Raw genomic sequence first — 18,670 nt, 5'->3', positions numbered from 1 at the left:
AAAACCTCTGGGTTTGGGAAATTTAAATCCAAGTGCGTCTGTATTACCCAGAGACCTTGAGAACAGTCAACGTTTGTAAGTGTAGTTTTTTTACATTTAACGATGTCCCCAGTTCCTACTACATTTTTTTTTTCTCTGCTACAGTGCAAAGGGACGAACGTGAATCTGGAAGTCTGGCCTGTCATGGACAAGCTGCATTCCACTAGAAAAATTATTTCACTGTTCTGGGTCTCAGTTTCCTCATCTGGAAAATGGGAAGAAAAATAGCACTTGCACTCTTAGTTTTTTTGTTTTTTTTTTCTTTTTTCGTTCAGATCAATGAATGTGAAAGTACTTTCTTTGGGGGAAAATATTGCCATTTATTTTTTTGGCTGTGTGGACTCATGAAGGATACAGTCTTCTCTCCCCACTCAGAGATGCCAGGCATCTGTTTTTAAGTCCCGGGCTTCCATAGTTTTAGGAAGACAGGGGGATAATAGCCTTGGTGTGTATTGGTTTGCTATGGTTTCAAGTCCTCTTCTCCATTACAAAAATGAAGCTGTTTTTGAGAGTAAAGCCGTTTTGATATAAGAATGAAGTTAAGCCGGGTCAGGATGTCATCATCTCATCTGTTGTTGCTGAGAAACACTCAGTGGCTCAGCTGCTGAGGGGCTGGGGGTGGTTGCTTTTCAAATAAAACACGTGGGGAAACAATGATGGCAAGGAGACATTCAGACTACATGGCGAAAGTTTGTGAGCACTACTTGGGGGTGCTAGGGTCTGGGCAAGGCAACATTTTGCTCATCTAAATAGCTCCTTTGAAGGATTACAGGCAGTCGTGAAAACCACTGCAGTGGCCCCTCAAAAGAGATCAGCTTGCTGGTCAACACCGGAGCCTTGGTTCCCTAGCAACACTCTCTAGCAACAGCGAAACGTGTACTTTTGTGCTGGCAACTGGACACCTTCTCTGGGTTGGCTAGGCCATCTCTCCCGAGTACTAACTCATACAAAGGTACATCTCAACTAAATTTGAACTTGATTTCTTTTCTATCTTCCTTTGACTGGACCAAAGTATGATTAATCTATCATTGGTTTGGAGTGTGTTATTTATTGGTTTATTAAGAGACATTATCCTGTATGCTACTGGCTTGTGAAATTATTATAATTCTCACAGAGAACCTGTGCTAAATAAACTATAGGCCAAGACAATTTCAGTCTCTGAGCATAATTTGCCACAAAAACAAACAAGCCTTTTCAGGTTTTGGTTCATTTTAAAAGTGGGCTGGGGCCTCCAGGAAGATGAAATCCCATTTCTGCTTTGGTTGGACAGGGCAAAAGAATGCACAGAAGGAGCTTCTAATGAAAATGAAGTGTTTAATACAGGGCTGGGGATGGTTCTGGCAGGTTCTCTGAACAGCATCCGTGCTTCCCCAGGGGAGCAGCATTCATCTGAGGGAGAGGAGTCCTGTGCTTATGGAGATTGGGGAGAAACACGGGGTGTCCAGGCTGAGGCTCTGGAGTGTGGAGAGGCCACAAAGAGAAGGTTTGAGCTCACTTAAAATTTATATGTAAAGGAAGTGAACATGATGGTAGAAAGTTCCAGAACCTTACTGATCCCAGGGGAGATTCTGACAACCCCTGGACTTCTTAGCAATCACAATGGGACAGGGGCCCCATAGGCGGATTTGGCTTGAGTTTCTGAAAAGGAACCGTTAGTGGAGGCTGATTTTATAGAAGTCTAAAGCAGTGATGGTTTGGGGGCTGGGTTTACACTGGGGGAACTGGTTGTTTTTCTTACAAAGCTGATGGTATCTAGTAGCCTGAATTTCTCCAGGGACAGAAAAGAGAATAAAAATACAGGAGAAGGATGAACAGAAGAATGGGCTGTTGGATCTTATGGTTCCTACTTGCTTCTTCCTTCAGAATTTTGTTGCCCAACCTATTTTTCCCCTAGTTTTATTGAGTTGTGATTCACAAATAAAAATTATATGTAATTAGGTTGTGCAACATGCTTTTTAAAAGGTGTACAAAGTGATGATATAATATACCTATGCATCGTAAAATGATTAGCACAGTCAAGCTAAACGCATCCCTCACCTCACATAGTTACTTTGTGTGTGTGTGGTGAGCACACGTAAGTTCTACTCTCTTAGCAGATTTCAAGTATATATATATATCTATTTCTATATTTCTAGAATGAAAGTCAAGAAAACAAAACAAAACAGAAAAACTTCTGTAGTCAAAAAATTATTCTAACTCAGAAAATCTCCTTCCTCGGCAACTACCTACATTTGGACTCAAAAGCAAAACAAAAAACTCCTCATAGTTTAGGGATGACGATGAGGATGAGGATGAGGATGATATCCTGAGTGTCATTTAGTGTCAGGTGCTATTTAAGGAAACTTTGTTCATGACCACAATTCTCACAACAACCCAATGAGGCAGGCGTCACTCAGTAGCCCTATTAAAGATGTGGAAGTGGATGATCAAAAAGGTCAATTAGCTGGCCTGGGTCTCAAGTAGTTAGTAACTATGCTGAGTTCAGAACCTAGTCTACATCTAAGTCTCTGATCATATTCTGTAGGTGCATAGTGAAGATTCGCTAATGCATGCATCTATCAAAGAATAGGTACAATGAGTATGTTATTGTATAACAAGCAGACTTGCTTCGAATCGGATCAAGCCAATTTTAAGTTGTGGGCTGTTGAGCAACATGCAGGTTCCCAGAATGTTAGTGTTACAGAGGGTCCTGGAGATTGCACAGTCTAAAAATGATTTGCATTTTTAAATGGATTTAATTTCATTTGCTTGCTCTCGTCTGCACAGATTCAATGCTTTCCAAGAATAATATACACCCTCAAGTATCTGTCCATTTGCAATTGAGTTACTGATAACTCTATGCATTTTCACCATCTCTCTCAATTTATGAAGTATGTTCATTTTCATCTCTCTCTCATTCTAATTGGTATTATGCTCCCTGCTTAGCAGATGAAAAAAACTGAGGCTCAAAAAGATGAGAAATCAGATGGGACTTTTCCAGGGTGTGGCTTACGTTAGTCTGAGTCTATTTCACAACCACTGAGGAGATATTAGCATGAAATCACATTCATTACCCATGGGTCTTTGGGGTAAAGTAAATGATTAGTTGTGGCCCTAGGCTAGTTGAGGGAAGAAGCTGCAGCAGAATGGGTTGTGAGGGATGCGCGTGACCCATGATGACTATTTTCTCATTGAAGAAGGGAAAGTAGAGAGGAGATGGTTATAAACCAACTATTTACAAAGACACATTTTCTTACATCCTACAAGGTTTGTGCTGACATTTTCTGCGTACTGGGGTAGAGTTGAAGCTTGCCCTCTGGGGTGGTGCTTCTCAGGCTTCCTGCAAATCCCCCTGGGATCTTGACAAGGCAGATTCCGATAGAGCGGGGCTGGGGTGGGGCTTCGGATTTGCATATCTCACAAAGGCTTGGTAAGGCCAATTTCATTGGTCTGGGGACTTTGCAGAGCTGGGGTCTGAGAACTCCTAAAATGGGTCACTCCAACCTTCCGAGCAGAGTAAGGTCACCACTTCTTTCCCTTGTGTCTGCTTGTTTTAAGTTTGAGATGGAGAAATCAAAGAGAATGACAAAAGGAATAGTGGAGAAGCTCTCATTTGGAGGAAGCTGTGGCGCTCTCACTGTTTAGGACCCGTGTTTAAAGTGGCCCCATCCCATCACCTGGGCTCATCTTCTGTTTAACGGAATGAGTCCACCAACCCTCTTACGATGCAGAGATGGTGAAGAAAATAAATCCTCCTCTTGTAATACAATCTGAAATTTCAAGCTACAGCAGCGGACCGCGAAAGGAAACAGGGATTGAGAGGGTGCTAGAAGCATCCACAGTGTTCGTTTTCTTTTTAAAGGAATTTCAGGGCTGCAAAAGAGCATTGGGAACCACCGATGCAAGTTATCGGATGTGTGGCATCTATCTGCAATCTTAGGCCCAAACTGTTCCATCTAAATGATTAAGATAATGAAGGGAAAAGGGTGTTTGACTTTGATTATGTCTCAACTCTCCACAATCTATTTATTGATCTAGTTGAACATTCACACATTATAATGCAGCAAGAATAAGCCAGGAAACAATAACAAAATTGACGCATTAGTTACTCTTTATAGAGATTTCCTCAAGCTCTCACTTACCAAATTACCATCCCCCTAAACCCTGATAGTGATCTCTACTCTAAATGTTTTGTATGTTAATTAAATATGAAATAAATGTACTGTGGCTCTGAGGAGAATCTAATTCCAGAGGAATCAATCATTGCATTCTCAAGCTAGGAGGAAACAAATCTCGAGAAGTCATTCATTTCTGTCCAATGACTGTTCACATGCAGGTGCTACACGCAAATCCAGAAATAACGTATAGGCCACATTTAAATAGAAATCAGTTCTTCTGGAAAAGAATTCAACGTTCTCTTCATAGGTACAGAATCAGATAATTTGCTTTGATACATTTAAAGGTAATACTAGAAATTTTCAGTGAGAAGTTCTCTCTTACCCCAAAAGATAGAGTCTATAGTATATCTCATAGTGACAATAAAAAAAAAGGCAAAGAAATGGAGTGGGTTTAAATTTTGTCACAGTCATGAATGCGTCATAAGCTAAGATTTCACCGTGTATGTATCCCTTTGTACTTGACTGGAATACTGTCTTCTATGAGGAAATTCTTTATCTGCAACGGAAATGGCTCACGCAGAAGCCTCCAGGTACGTCCCGTCTCTGTCACAAGTGTCACATATCCTCATCACAGGTTTCTCACCTGCCTCTAGGAAGCATCAGACTTCCTCACCTGCCTCTAAACCCTTCACAGCTGAGAGCCCCTGATGGTGCTATTTAAAAGATAGTTTTTATTTGCTTTTTTGTGGCCTATCAAGTTAATGATCTGCAACCTGAAAGCGTGTAATTAGGACATGACATGACCAAAGGAGTTGTTACATCTTGTCTTGTCACCGGCAAAAGTGTCTGCCCACATGGCTGTGACAGCTATGGTCTATTGGGTTTGGAATTTTCTTTAATATCTCCCCAACTCCTTGTTGGTCCAGTCTGTTGACTACTACAGACTTCGTTCGTTCGTTCTTTTTTTTTTTTTTTAACTGCTTCAATTACATATTTATCCAATAGTGCATAACAGTTGTTGAGAAGCTATTATAGATTATGGACCAAAGGCAATTAGTTCTTGAAATAAAAACTTGAGCACTTTTTCTTTTAACGTGTATGTATGCGTGCACATGTCTGTACACTTAAAATAAGACAAACTGGGGAAATCTATCAGCAATAGCCATATCCCTATTTAGCGTTGAGAGCTTTGCATCTATAAATACGAGTTTCAAAAATCACATAGATGCTACTATCAAGAAATACATATTCTCTCCTCCACTATTTCAGAGCCATTTCAATTGTTGGCAAATGAAATAATTGTTATTCTACAGAGCAAGTTGGTAGAAAATATAATTATTTTAGTTATTGTCATTTTTTTTTTGGATGAATGTCCAGTAGAATTATTTGACCCATAGGGAAAATAGAGAAATTACTGGTGGTTTTGACAAGGATAAAATTTCACTCACTTTTGAATCATTAAGTCACATATTAGTTATGACTGTTTGAAGCTGAAAATGTGCCTTTGCCCTGACTTCGTAACAAAAGCATAAAGGGATGGAAATAGCCCAGGACCTGAACTAACAGACGTTGGACTGGAAGGCTAGTCCTAGGACTTCCAGGGCACATATCACCCTGTCTGGTCTCACTTCTCCTATCTGCACAGTGAAGTCTCTGCCTAGGATGAGCACACAGTTCTGGTTGTTCTGGGACAATCCTACTTGAAGCCTGGTGCCCTGGGGTAATTAAAGGTACGTCCCATCTCTGTCACAAGTGTCACATTTTGGATAATCATGTTAGCCTCACCCTAACTCTACCGCTTACCTCACCGGGTTGTGTTACTCAATGGCTTACAAAAGCACCTGACACGCAAGAGACACTACCCAAAAAATGAATTTCAAAATAGACATCTACATGGTGAATGGGAAAAGAAGTAGCAGAAATGATAATGGAAGCCTGCTTTCTTTAAGAAAACCTGACATATCACATTCCAAACTTTGGAGAGCTGATAACTTGAAGGGTTGATGTAGGCTGCCCGCGGACAAATTTTTCCATAAAGAAACAAAAACGAAGCAAGAAACAAACAAACATAAATTATTCCTGGAACTCAGTAGGTTAAAAAGAATTAGGTTTGCACATAACCCTACCTATCACACTTTATTTTTTTTTTTCCTATTACACTTTAAAAGGCTTGACTACACTGTAGTCAATTTAGCAGGCTTGGCCACTATTCTACCCGAACGCTTCGAATGACTCCAGAAACTGTTAAAGAAACAACAGATCCCAAATGCTAAGTTTTAGAGATTCAGGTGAAATGGAAATAACCTAGATATTTTTGATTTCCTCAAAGCTCGTTCTTTCTCTCCAGAATTAAAGTTCTTAATCTTATGAGAATAGATGAAAATAAAACAAGAATATTTCATGTATTGCCCTTTGTGTGCTAGATATTTCATAAATATTGTCTCGAAACGTCCAAACCACTCTGTAAGGTGAGGTTAATATATTCATAACCGATAAGGTGACGGGGCACAAAGAAATTACTTCTCAAGGTTACTGCACTAAGATGCAATAAAGTCTAGAGATTAAGGGCATAGGACTTAAGCTTTCGAGCTGAGCTGGGCAACTCGTTCGACTTTTCCGAGTTTGCCTTCCCCACCTATAAAATGGAGGTAACAACATTAGTCTTACAGGGTTGGCGTTGTCAGCTCGATGATACTATATTTGTAAAGCACTTAGAACAGTGCCTATCACATAGTAAGGACTCCATAAATAGCCATCGTTTTTATTGCTATTTTATTGTTATCATTATCGTAGGAATCTACTATGTCAAACGTCCTCGCCTGATGTCCTACTTCGAAAAGTCTTAATCAACAGCGCAAATAATAAAGTCCTCAATTTCCATCTAATGAGCATTAACAGAAGACTTTTTTAAACTAGAAATTTTCCTAGTTATCCTCAAGCTGTCTAAAATAACTAGCTCTGCTTTCTCTTCCTGAGTGAACTTTAAGCTAAAAAGAATAAGAATGTAAATAAAAATAGGAATATATTATATACTTATGCGTTATATATATGGGCTATGGAAGGGTGTAAATGAAGGTACTAATGACTCATTTCTGCTACTTTTCTATCACGAGTTGACAGAGCATCTTTTGTAAAATCGCAGAACCCAAACGAGCTCATAGGAATGAGTGAAAAGAGCAGAAAAGATAAAAAATTGAAATCAACAACTTATAAAAAGGCGCAGAGTGGTGACTGCTGTTCGCTGCCATGTTTCGACTCAACAGGTTGTAATCTGAATCAAAAATGGCTTCCTCCTGCCCCAGGTCCTTGTCTCAGATGAGGAAATGGCACAGAATTGTCTTCTATCCACTCTGAGCCTTTGTGAATTGAGCCCTTATTTCCTGTTCATCTGAGAATACCGTCCTTGGCAACACCAAGTTTGACAATGTTTTCGCTCTGATTTTTCAATAGTGGATGTCTCAAAAATAAAATTGAACATGTAAATAAAATATAACAGAGAAGTTATCATAGAGTTGCCGACTTTTATTTGCCAAGTAAGAAACATTAAAACCAAAATTGGATGAGGAAAAAAAGGCTACCATTGGCTGTCATCATCATTTCATAAAAGAAAAGCTATTTTTTAACAGCATATAAGAAAGAAGCCTGGATAAAGCCTGAGCAATCCCCAGACGAGCTGACAGCCATATTACATTATCCCTGTTCTTTTCCTGTCCTGGTAACCCAGTAAATATGTCATCAGAGGCCGTCGTCAGGTCTTGAAATGGCCTTGAGAGAGAGGGAGTGCTTTAAACAAAGCACTAGGATGAGATCTTGAGATCTCTCCTTGCACACACGTCACAGAGAAGAGGTGCAGAGGCTTGCTACTGCTCCGTAACCGGAAACAGTTTCGACTCTTACGGAATGTGATTCAGATAAGAGGAATGGGAGAAACAATGAGAGTCCTCTCTTTTGTCTGCTTTGTATTGTCTGCCCTCATTTAGGGAGTCGCATTAGCTGCGGATGAAGCTTTCCCTATTCTATCCCACAATGAGAAAAAGTAAAATCATTAAGACTCTAAAGTACAACAATATTTTTAAAATGAACCTTTCTACAAAAAGAAAAGAAAAAAAAAAAAACCCCTGTAAAATGGTAAATTAAATTTTCCATTCACATTGCTCATATGCTTTATAGGCTGACAATCCCTTTTTAGTCTATATCATTTGATAAGGACTCCAAATCAAATGGTCTCTCATTCTAAATGCAATCATCAGCTTTATTTTAATGACAGCATCTCTCTACATTTATTCTCAGTCCAGGAAGTAAACAGTCTTCAAATAGAGAAAGAATAGCTTGCACTCAAAGAATGCACTCAAATCTCTTTAGTTCTTCGGTTTAGGTCAAACTAAGGTTGTGTATAAGAATTCAGTCGTATTTCATGTAGCTAAAGTTTATAGTGAAATATTATAAGATGGTAGAGTGATGGTCTTTTGCTATCTTCCTTTCTTCCATCCTTCCCTCCCTCCCTCCCTCTCTCCCTCCCTCTCTCTCCCTCCCTGCCTCCCTCCCTCCTTCCTTCCTTCCTTCTTTCCTTCCTCCCTTCTTTCTTTCCTTTCACTTTTTCTTCCTTCTCTCTTTCCATTCATTCACCTGACCACCTATATATCTATGTATCTATTTATCTATCATCTATCTACCTTGCCCTCTATCCATTCATCCATTTGTCTATCCATGCATTTATTTATCCACCCATATGTATGTATGATCTATATCTATTTATCATCATCTTTTTATCTATCTCTATCACCTATATAATTTAAAATAGTAGACCAGTTTCTCCATGATCCCACAGACATGCCTAGTTATCCTTATTGAGTTTTTAAAAAGAACTACTAATCTATTTCTCTCTGAAACAGAACATTTTATTCATAGGTTATGAGTATCAGAATTAAATCATGTTGTAGCATGTGGCTTGTGACTGCCTGAACTTGACGAGTCTTGGCCTCCTTGTATTAAGATTTAACTAGATACTCTAATTAGTCCTTTGTGTGCTCCTAAAGTGCATGTGTGTATGTGTGTGTATGTATTGTGCATATATGTGCATGTATATATGTCAACACGTATATATGTATGAGTATACATATATATATTTCGAATGCAGGGAGGAAGATCATTGATATTACAGCATTTTAACTGGGTGTCTATTAAGTTGAGCTATATAAAATTGCCAACATTCCACCACTTTTGTCACACAAAAACAGCAATTTTATACGATACAGTCTAATGCTACCAATGAAACTCTAAGTTCTCAAAAAATGAACAAACAAAAAGAGGTAGAAAATAAAACAAAGCCCTGTTGCCTGTCTCTTTTGCTCAGCCTGGGGTCATCTGTATGGCCAGGCCTACCATTGTATGTCAAAAGCTACTGACCTTCGGGGATCTGTAAAGGAAATGCACGTCTCACATGAAAGAAGTGGCCCCTGGCAATCAGTGCGATGGGGTGGTTTTGAAATTTCTGAGTGAACCGCTTTGTATTACTTTCTCCTGGAGCTGATCCGTATGTACTTCTCTCTGTCCTAATGTGGAGGGATGTCCTCATGCACCGATTGTTAGATGTTAGAACGTCAACAAGCAGGACAAACATGACAAATGCCTGCCTTTCCAGTGAGCTAACATTTTCATCCAAGCTATGTACACATCATACGTATTTCCCCTAGTACTTGTGGCACAATTTGCTGAACGGGGAATCTTGCCCCCTTCCCCACCTCCTGGTCTGGCCGCTCAAAGATGCAACAAAGACCAACTCATAATACACAAAGAAACCAAGAGCCAATCAGTAAAGAGAAGGCTGCCCCCACGCTTAAGTCAAGCAAGCCATTCATTGAGCTAATGTGATGATGGACCTGTCCAATCCAGAATGTTTCACGGACACATCAGCAACACCAAGTGGCATGCAATGACCAGATGACCATCGGCCCCACTGCCATGCTTTGATTGGTTCAAGCTCAGGAAACAATCTTCTTTGAGAGTTTGGATAGTTGGTTTTTTTTGTAAATCAAAGCGAGATTACAAATAAAGATTTGGTGAGGTCAAGTGCTTACCAAATGTTTCCTAAATGCCAAGAAAAGATGTTTGCCTATTCCCATTAAATTTGTCAGCGAGACTATAAAATCACCTAGTCCAGTCAGGTGTTTTTCTTTAGGGGAGATCTCTGCCCACACCAGATGGTCTTCGTTCTGGAGGTCGGCATTCAGAAACCCTCAGGTGCTCTGAGATAATCAGCATGTGATCATTTAACCAAAAAGATGATGAGCAGGGAGTTGCAAGATGCCCATCAAGGACCTTCTGGACAGTCCTGAGGTCACTGGAGTTCAATATTTTCCAAAGGTCCCTGAATCTTTAATTTGATGAGGGCTTAATTTGTGCCAATAAAAGGTAAAATTCTACCAGATTTCTTTCATTTTCAAGACATCTGAAGAGTGACTCACAATTACAGGGAAAGTCTGCTGCAGTTTCTCTTTCGATCGAGTTGACAACTAGTAGGCGTTACCAAAACATTCTCACTTCCTGCTGATTTTGCTTCCTGTTTTGGAGGAGTATCTTTGGGTTAAGAAGTTTTTCCTCTTTGATATCCTGCCTGTCTTCTAGAACAGGAACTAAGAATCTATCACTACTAATACACTGTAATCCCATAAAAATAAATTATTACACAGCTGCCCTAAGATAAATTCTAGATACTTGGCATCTTTAATCTAGATGCAAAAACTATTCTGGTAATTTTACATTTTCCCCCAAATATGTATCTTCTATAAAACGGTCTTCCTTCTCTTTCTCTGCTTACTTACTAAAAATAAAAGGAAGGACCATCATTTCATAAATGCACTTTACAAATCAAACCAGAATAACATTTTAAAGATTGTTTTCTGGTAATTTACCTATTGCTGCATTTACCTCAATGCAATATTTCCATAAGTGGCAAGTATCTTGCTTATAATAAAGTTAAATAGGGCTAGTAATCAATTTCCACAGCAACCAAGAAGACCTAACATGCAAATTTCTTTAATGAACAGCAAGAGGCCAATTACACGGACAAGTCTACAGTCAGTTGGTTTCTTCAACTGAAACTATTACACTCAAGTGGGAATTGCAAAGTTATTCAAGATTTACCAATCCAAGAGTGAGGGCAATTTTTCAGTAGGACATGTTGTCAATGAGAATCTTAATAGTGTTAAAACAACACACTTTATACATATATTTGCATATATGGTGCTCCCAAATGCAGCAAAATGTTAACTTAATTTTTAGATGAATGCAAACGGAGATGGCCAGATTCTCAAGTAATTCTATTTAAGAATAGTATTCAACATTATTTATTTTTTTCAAATGTCTAGATTGGCCTTATTACAGAAAGCAATTTAAATTACATCTCTGTAATTAACCTTGTTTTTGACTTGGGGGTACATGCACTGATACTGAGAAGCAAGATGAAAATCCAATAAAATAAATCTGTCGAAGAGTCTTATAATTATATGGCAGGCTAAAGTTACTGGGATTCTAATTATGTACAAAGAGTGTGTCTGAGAATTTAGTATCTAGAGATATTTTCATAAAAATAATTAAGGGTTGTAGATGAACCACATGACAATTGATACTCGGTGAATCTTCGGCGTACAGAGCTTAAGAGCATTAAACCTTTTCATTTGTAGAATGATCTCCAGTATTTCAAGATGGCCGACATTTTTATTAGCCCTATCGACCCTCTCCATTTTCCTGATCCAGTGTCAGAGTGTATTGAAGATAGCAACTTACATAAAACATATTTAGCATGTTGACAGCTGATTATGGGGTAACTGGATAATTTGTGTGTTTATAACTGAAACCTGACAATTGTTTAGATCTCTCTGGAGGTTCCCTCCGGCCTCGAGACTCTTTATGACTGTTTAGAAGAATGTAGTAATAATAACCTGCATACAACCAGACGGTAGATCTCTATGCTACCTTGCCAAGGAGCCGTTTATTACGAGTTTATGCATGGGGTCTTCAAAGTGCAGCTTTTAGAGGTTCAGCCATTTATTTCGCTTCATTACACCTCAGAAGAATTCTGTAGCTACAATGAGCTAACGACACATTTGTGAGAAATGGAATGGAACTGCAGAGAAAGCACACCACAGCAAACCAAGATAGGAACCAGGTCACGACAGGCCAGGTGGGAGAACCAGTGGCTGCTGACACGTCTCCCCTTCAGGGGTCAGATCCATCGCCTTGCTTACCTGTCTGACCCAGCATGCCTCAGCCATACATGCAAATTGTTATCATCGCTGCTTTATTCGTGAAACGTGTTTTTTAAATTAAAGGAGTCATTACCCAAAGTAAGCAACCTCCATGACATTTGAGCATGCACAGCATCTGAACATTCACATTTACGTCCTTGAGAAACAGAGCCAACGAGTTGCATTCAATATGGAAACGCATACTTTCTTTTTTCAAGGCACCTATACAAAAATAGCTGTGGCTTGCCATTTCAGGCACCGAGTCATCTGTTAAGCCTGGGTAATCGGCATCCCCCACCCCTGCCATCCGGTCTGACTTCCGCATTTCTTCAACCCACTTCCGTCCCTTTCACTGTCAATCTTCACGTGTGGGGTGCGTTACGAATATGAGTTGGCTTATCTTAGTAGTATCGGACACTGGATACACCTCCCCTGTTCCTTTATTTTGGATTAAAAAAAAAAAAATGCTTTCCTGGGTGTAAAAAGTTGTTTTAAAACAAAAAGGAGGAAATGGGGTGCTTGAAATTGAGATAACCCTGCAGGATCATCTTCTGGTTGTCTTCCTATGAGTTAGAAGAAACCGTAGCCTCACGGACAAGACCGTGAGAAGCTTGCACGGGGAGTGTACGTGTGAACATGCAAGGTGTTCTGTCGCAGGGATTAGGAGAGCTATGTACAAACAAAGCTTATCATTTTCTTTGTGTCTTAGCAGAGAAGGGCAAGAGGTTCGCATGAACTAGACTTAACTGTTCATCCTCTCTCTACGTGGCCCCGTGTTTTGCTTCATCATGGGACTTAACTTTTTGGGTGCCGCCTACCCAGCAGTCATGCATGTACACCAAGACTGGACGAGAATCTCGTCTCTCATCAGCTAAGTTAAATTCCAAGTAGCCGTCAAGCACGAGAAGAAAGACCCTTACCTGTCACTGTAGGCAGCGGCAGTGGCAGGGGTAGGCTGGGCGTAGCGGTATGCAGCATAACCACCCTAAAACACAAGGAGAAAGTGGACTTAGGAATGCCAAGGAGCCCGACTCGGGGACACCCGACTGTGAAACCACACCAGTACAGCAATTACCCAAATCTAACCATCTAAAGTGGAAGTTAATGAAAGCTTAGTATCAAAGCGGAAGTACAAAACACACTAGAGAGACAGGAGGTTGAATACCAACCCCGGCTGGATGTTAAAGGTTAGCTGGTATAAGCATATCCCCAAGGGAGAACCCAGACACCTGTGAAGGACATGAACCTAAGTGTTAACGGTGATCGTCCTGGGCTGGGCAGGATTATGAGAGATCATTTAAACACTCTCGATACTTGGCTGAACTTTCCAGATTTTCCAAACTGATTATACCTTACCTTTACTTATTAGCGATTAACTTATATTTCAGTCAAACGATCTTTGATTACTTTCTTAAACATCCAATATAGGTCAAGCTAATGTCCTCTTGTCTTATTCTTACACTTATTTAAACAAAATAATCCTCGGACTGAAAGTTTATTAGTAATCTCTTGCCTATATAGTTGTTTAAGCACTAAAGCAACTGAAGACAGTCCTTAGCTTTCTACATGTTACACAATTATTTTGAAAAAGAAATGGAAAATGCTTCTTAAAAATGCTGTCTTTGGGCTAAAGATATCACACTTATTCAGATGGGAAATTTGGTGTGGAGAATATGATAAAGTATTCCAATTTGTAAATAAAATCATTAAGAGAGAAAAAATCTGAAAAAAAAATTAACATTTAGTTGTATGTACCAGTAATTGCAATTGTTCAATTAAGCAGAGGACAAGCAAATGGGCATATTTGAAAGGAATTGTGTTCAGTGGAGCATTGATTATCACACTGTGAAAATAACAGAGCTTCTTGCTCAGCCAACCACAGCGATACATCAACCATTGTCGAATGATCTCGGCACAATTAACAAACAGGATCCAGTCTCTACCGATCACATAGGGACCATTCAGGTTCTAATTAGAATACACAGTCCCATACTCCTCTGAGGGAAAGGTTCTCACCCCCACCAAAGGGGCAACTCAGGACAGATTACTGTGTTGGAGGACGTCTGACAGTAAAATTACAGGTATGTTAGTGGGTACCTAACAGCAGAATCGCAAATGGAAGGGTTCATTATATTTGGCTCTATATACTATAGGGAAAAACCAAGTAGTAGGATATAAGATAGATGAATGGGGAAACTACAAAAGGCATCTTTCAAAATGTAGATTAAACTGATCTTAGTAGTTTACATCTACCAACCACAGCTAATTTTTACAGTAAGCTTATTGTCACTTACATAGCAATTCTAAAAGCTAATTTATCTCCAAACAAGTTCGTTCTTTGGCTCAGTCCCGGAGAAGACACATCCAAGACATCCTGACAGATAATCACCAATAATTTGGAGCCAGTTTAAAAAAAAAAAAAAGTCTCCCTTGAAAAACAATGTAAAAAAAACAAACAAAAAAAATAGGTCTTAGCCAGACAGCACCTGGTGTTCCAAACACCGTGTTCTCTAATTAGGAAGGGGGACGATAAATGTGCTGAGGCATTTATGTAAAGGCAAAGCAGTTGTCATACCGGCACCAAGCTCAGATACCGACTGATGGGCTGAGGGGAAAGTAGGTCACCAGATTTCTGGAGCCATTCTTTTCATCTGCTTGTCCTTGTCTCTCCTGATGTATCCAGAAAGACCCAGGTACGCAGGTTTGTGTAAGAAACTTAATGAGGGAAGAGGGGGCTGGAACTGGCTAGCTGATTGCTAGGAGGGAGGTGTCAGCTGCACCCAGCTGAAAGCTTTGAGTGGAGAAAGTGTGTATGTGTGTGTGTGTGTGTGTGTGTGTGTGTGTGTGTGTGTGTGTGTACTGTGTGTGTGTGTGTGTGTGTGTGTGTGTCTTCTCTCACTCCCAGAAGAAAAAAAAGAAAACAAAGTTATTGCCAAGATATTCGCATCGAGTACCATGCCAGTAAATCATGATTGGGTGATTGAATTTGGTCCCAGCAAAGATGTCTAGCAACATCCCAATGGCGAACTCTGTTTAACTGTGTAGGTCTCACTCAGCTTCCTCAGTAGTTTTTGTCAATGAAATCAGATAGCAAGTTTGATATGTGGGAAAAACGGGAGCAGTGCAAATAGAAGGTGACTAAAATGAACCTCTCTCGCTCCCAGGTCGACCGGGATCTGCTGTGCACCTGGGATCCGTCTGCACAACAGATGTGCTCATCTCTGAAGCTTTGAGAAGGATGCATCTTCTACACATGTGCCTAAGACTTAGCCATTTAGAGACCTTGGTGTGTGTTTCCACGCAGGACAGGCACAAGTGGTCAGCGCCCTGATGCTTATCTTCATTAATAAAGAATTTGTTCACAAGCATTCCCATTCGAGAGTCAAAGTCGTAGTTTGCTAAAGACTGTAGGGCCAGTGGAAAGGCTGTGACCTTGATCAGCGGTCTCCCTGTTGTCCAGCAGACCTCTTGGTGATAATGAAAATACTGTCTATCTGTGCTGTCTGATACAGTAGCCATTTGTCCTAAGCGACTACTGAACGCTTGAAATGTGGCTGGTACAACGAACTGAATTTTTAATTTATTGCATTTTAGTTCACTTGAATTTAAATGTGAATAGCCACATGGGGCTGGTGGCTACTCTGTTGGAGTCTCGGTCTATGAGATCCCTAAAATGTGTAACAATTGAGAAAAGAGAAGGATTAGGTAGCCTGATACTTCCATATCTATACATTGCATTGTCTTCCTCTGCTATTTTTCTTCTGTATGAAATCCATATCAGGGGACTAACAGAGTTGTGTGTTAACTCGGTGTCTGTGTGCATACACTGTAAAATGATCAAAACAATACAAATTGCTTTAATTTGCCTTTCTAACAGGTAACTGTAATCAATTTTATTGCTCTACATTTTGCAGCTCGCTGAGCATAGCCAGAGCTTCTGCAGGGTTCTGTGGTAATGTCTGAAAAAGAAATGCTCCCTTCCATTTGCTGTCACCAACCCGTGTTCGTGTTGGAACTGGTCCTCTTAGATCTCAGGACAAAAATGCATCCTTGACAGTTAGTTAGATTTTTCCCACCTCCAAACCAAAGGAAAAAGGGGAGACAAACAAAACACAGTTCTACTCTCCCTGCTCATAAAACATACTTTTTTTATTTTATTTTTTTTACATGTTAGGCAGCAAAATCTAAATGTGACTTTATAGAAAATAGAAATTTTAAATGGGCATTATGGATTGCCTCTTCCACCCCAGCCACCGTCACCAGACGGGGCCATCAAAGATACCGGCTCTTCTGGTCTGAAACTTTGTTCCTTCATTAGCGAGATCCGTTGGGGGAAATTACTAATGAACGACCTCTAATGAGTCTCCAAAAAAGCATTTTCAAAAGTGTGGCTGGTGGGATCCCCACAGCGGCAGGGGAAGGAAAGGTTCCATGACCAAGAGAGCTTCGGGAAAGGCTGAGTTCAACAAAACGGAGTTAGTTGGTTACTTCGTTTGCGAAAACTCCTAACGCGATGTTGAGAGTTACGGATCTCAATCACATGTCAAAGTCAAGGTAAATTACATTTCAACTTTAGAGCGTACCTTTGGAAAACGAAGCTCCAATATCCAAATGGTGATTGACTTAGGAAGAGAGGTAAAGCGTGTGTGTGGCGGGGACGTGGGGGCAAGTGGAACTGGGTGTGTGTGTCTCCCGTTAGCAAAGTGGTGATGGGCGGAATCACAGATAGAGGCCTTCTTTCTGAGACTATTCAAGGATCCCACTTGAATATCGCAAAACAGGTGGATTGGTGAATATATAATTAACTCAACATTTCATTGATAAAAACAACAGTTATAAGAACATTTGCAAAATGAAAAACTTAAATAGAAATCATTACTCCCTAATTTATCTGCATCATCCATTCGGCTCTTTTCGAAGTGTGGCAAGTTTTCTTGAAATGTGAAAATAAAAGTTCAGCTCAGGAATTTTAATTATTTTGCTCCCTCTTTGGTGCAAAGTACCCTTTTTTCATAGTAGACTCTTTATTAAAACTTGATTAATTTTCGCAGTAAAAAAATGTATTTTCTTAATTGAATTAATACTGAACAAAAATGATAATTGCCGGTTATAAGGAAACCCATGTAATAAAACTCCCACTGCTCATCCTTAGTTTTACATTCTCCTTTCATTTTATTTGACAGTTTTAATGTTGGCTGTAGACCAAATTTGGAGACTCAGCCAGCTATACTCCAATGGATGTGTAGATCTTTTTCCTCCTGCAAATTTGTTCATTCGGGAGTTGCTTCGGCAGTGAAAAATAGGTTTGAAAGCGATAGCAGACGGTGTGAAATAAATTTATAAGAAGCTACGATGACACCAGGGAAAGATATATTAGTTATGCTGGCCCTCAATGCTAGATGCAGATGAGGTTTTTTTTTTTTTTTAATTTAACCATTCCAGTTGACTCTTGGAACCTACTCAAATTTTTCTTAGACAATTGGTTCGATGAAACCCTAGAATTCTTTTTTTCACTGAACATATATTAATCGAGTCCGGATACATTTTAAGCCAAGAAATTTATAGTCAAGTCAGACCCCCATTTGGATATACTCAAGATCTAGCAAAGAGGAGACACTGGAGGATGAGCATGTCTATTCTAGAAGAATTCACATCAAAACTGGAAAATTCAGTTAAGTCTTTCTTCCTTCTATGTTAGAGGACACCTCGCTCCCCCAAAACAGTCTTGTTAGTAGGATTTCACAGCAAACCCACAACCAGAGTGATGACTTTCTCCACCAGTCCGGATTTCATACCTGCAGCAATTTATTGCCATACACAGGCTCTTGATACACTACTCTATAAGGAAACAGAAATGTAATGTTTTCAATGCAAAAATGAAATAAATAAAATAAAATGCATAAGTCAGACAAAAAATTCCGGAGCAATTCATTTACAAGTTTGCTTCTCTTCACTCAAGACCTGAGAGTGAGCTACTGACCAATCATAGCTGCAAATCTCTGTAACTGAGGGCATCAAGGAGGTGGCGCTGGGATCAATAAGCACTCGCTGGATTTATGTCATAACCCGTGTTTCTTTTTAAGGGAGGGAAAAAAAGATACTTTCATGGCTTCTTACCCTTCCAAGCATAGTCCGATGGTTCGAGTTAACTATTTCGAATTTCTTTCTCGAGCTCATGATTGGAATTCTCTAGAATACCTGAGCATTTAACCTGGATGCCTAATCATTGAGGCAGTTAAGATAAAAGGTCTGTAGCAGCTGTATTTTTAAAATTTAGTTGCGACTAAC

At 39.7% G+C, this 18,670-nt stretch overlaps 1 protein-coding gene across 1 annotated transcript in view; it reads right to left on the bottom strand.

The window, feature by feature from the left end:
* Positions 1-18,670, bottom strand: part of RBFOX1 (RNA binding fox-1 homolog 1) — a 133,041-nt gene that overhangs the window by 22,676 nt on the left and 91,695 nt on the right. Inside the window, exon 12 of the mRNA XM_011358412.1 lies at positions 13,303-13,367. Within this exon, the coding sequence (XP_011356714.1) occupies positions 13,303-13,367 (65 nt within the window). The remainder of the gene's footprint in view (positions 1-13,302; positions 13,368-18,670) is intronic.

The sequence above is a fragment of the Pteropus vampyrus genome, unplaced genomic scaffold (assembly GCF_000151845.1).
Source record: "Pteropus vampyrus isolate Shadow unplaced genomic scaffold, Pvam_2.0 Scaffold40, whole genome shotgun sequence".
Lineage (NCBI taxonomy): Eukaryota > Metazoa > Chordata > Mammalia > Chiroptera > Pteropodidae > Pteropus > Pteropus vampyrus.
The sequence above is the reverse complement of the archived record's forward strand: the minus strand, read 5'-3'. Positions and strand labels throughout refer to the sequence as shown.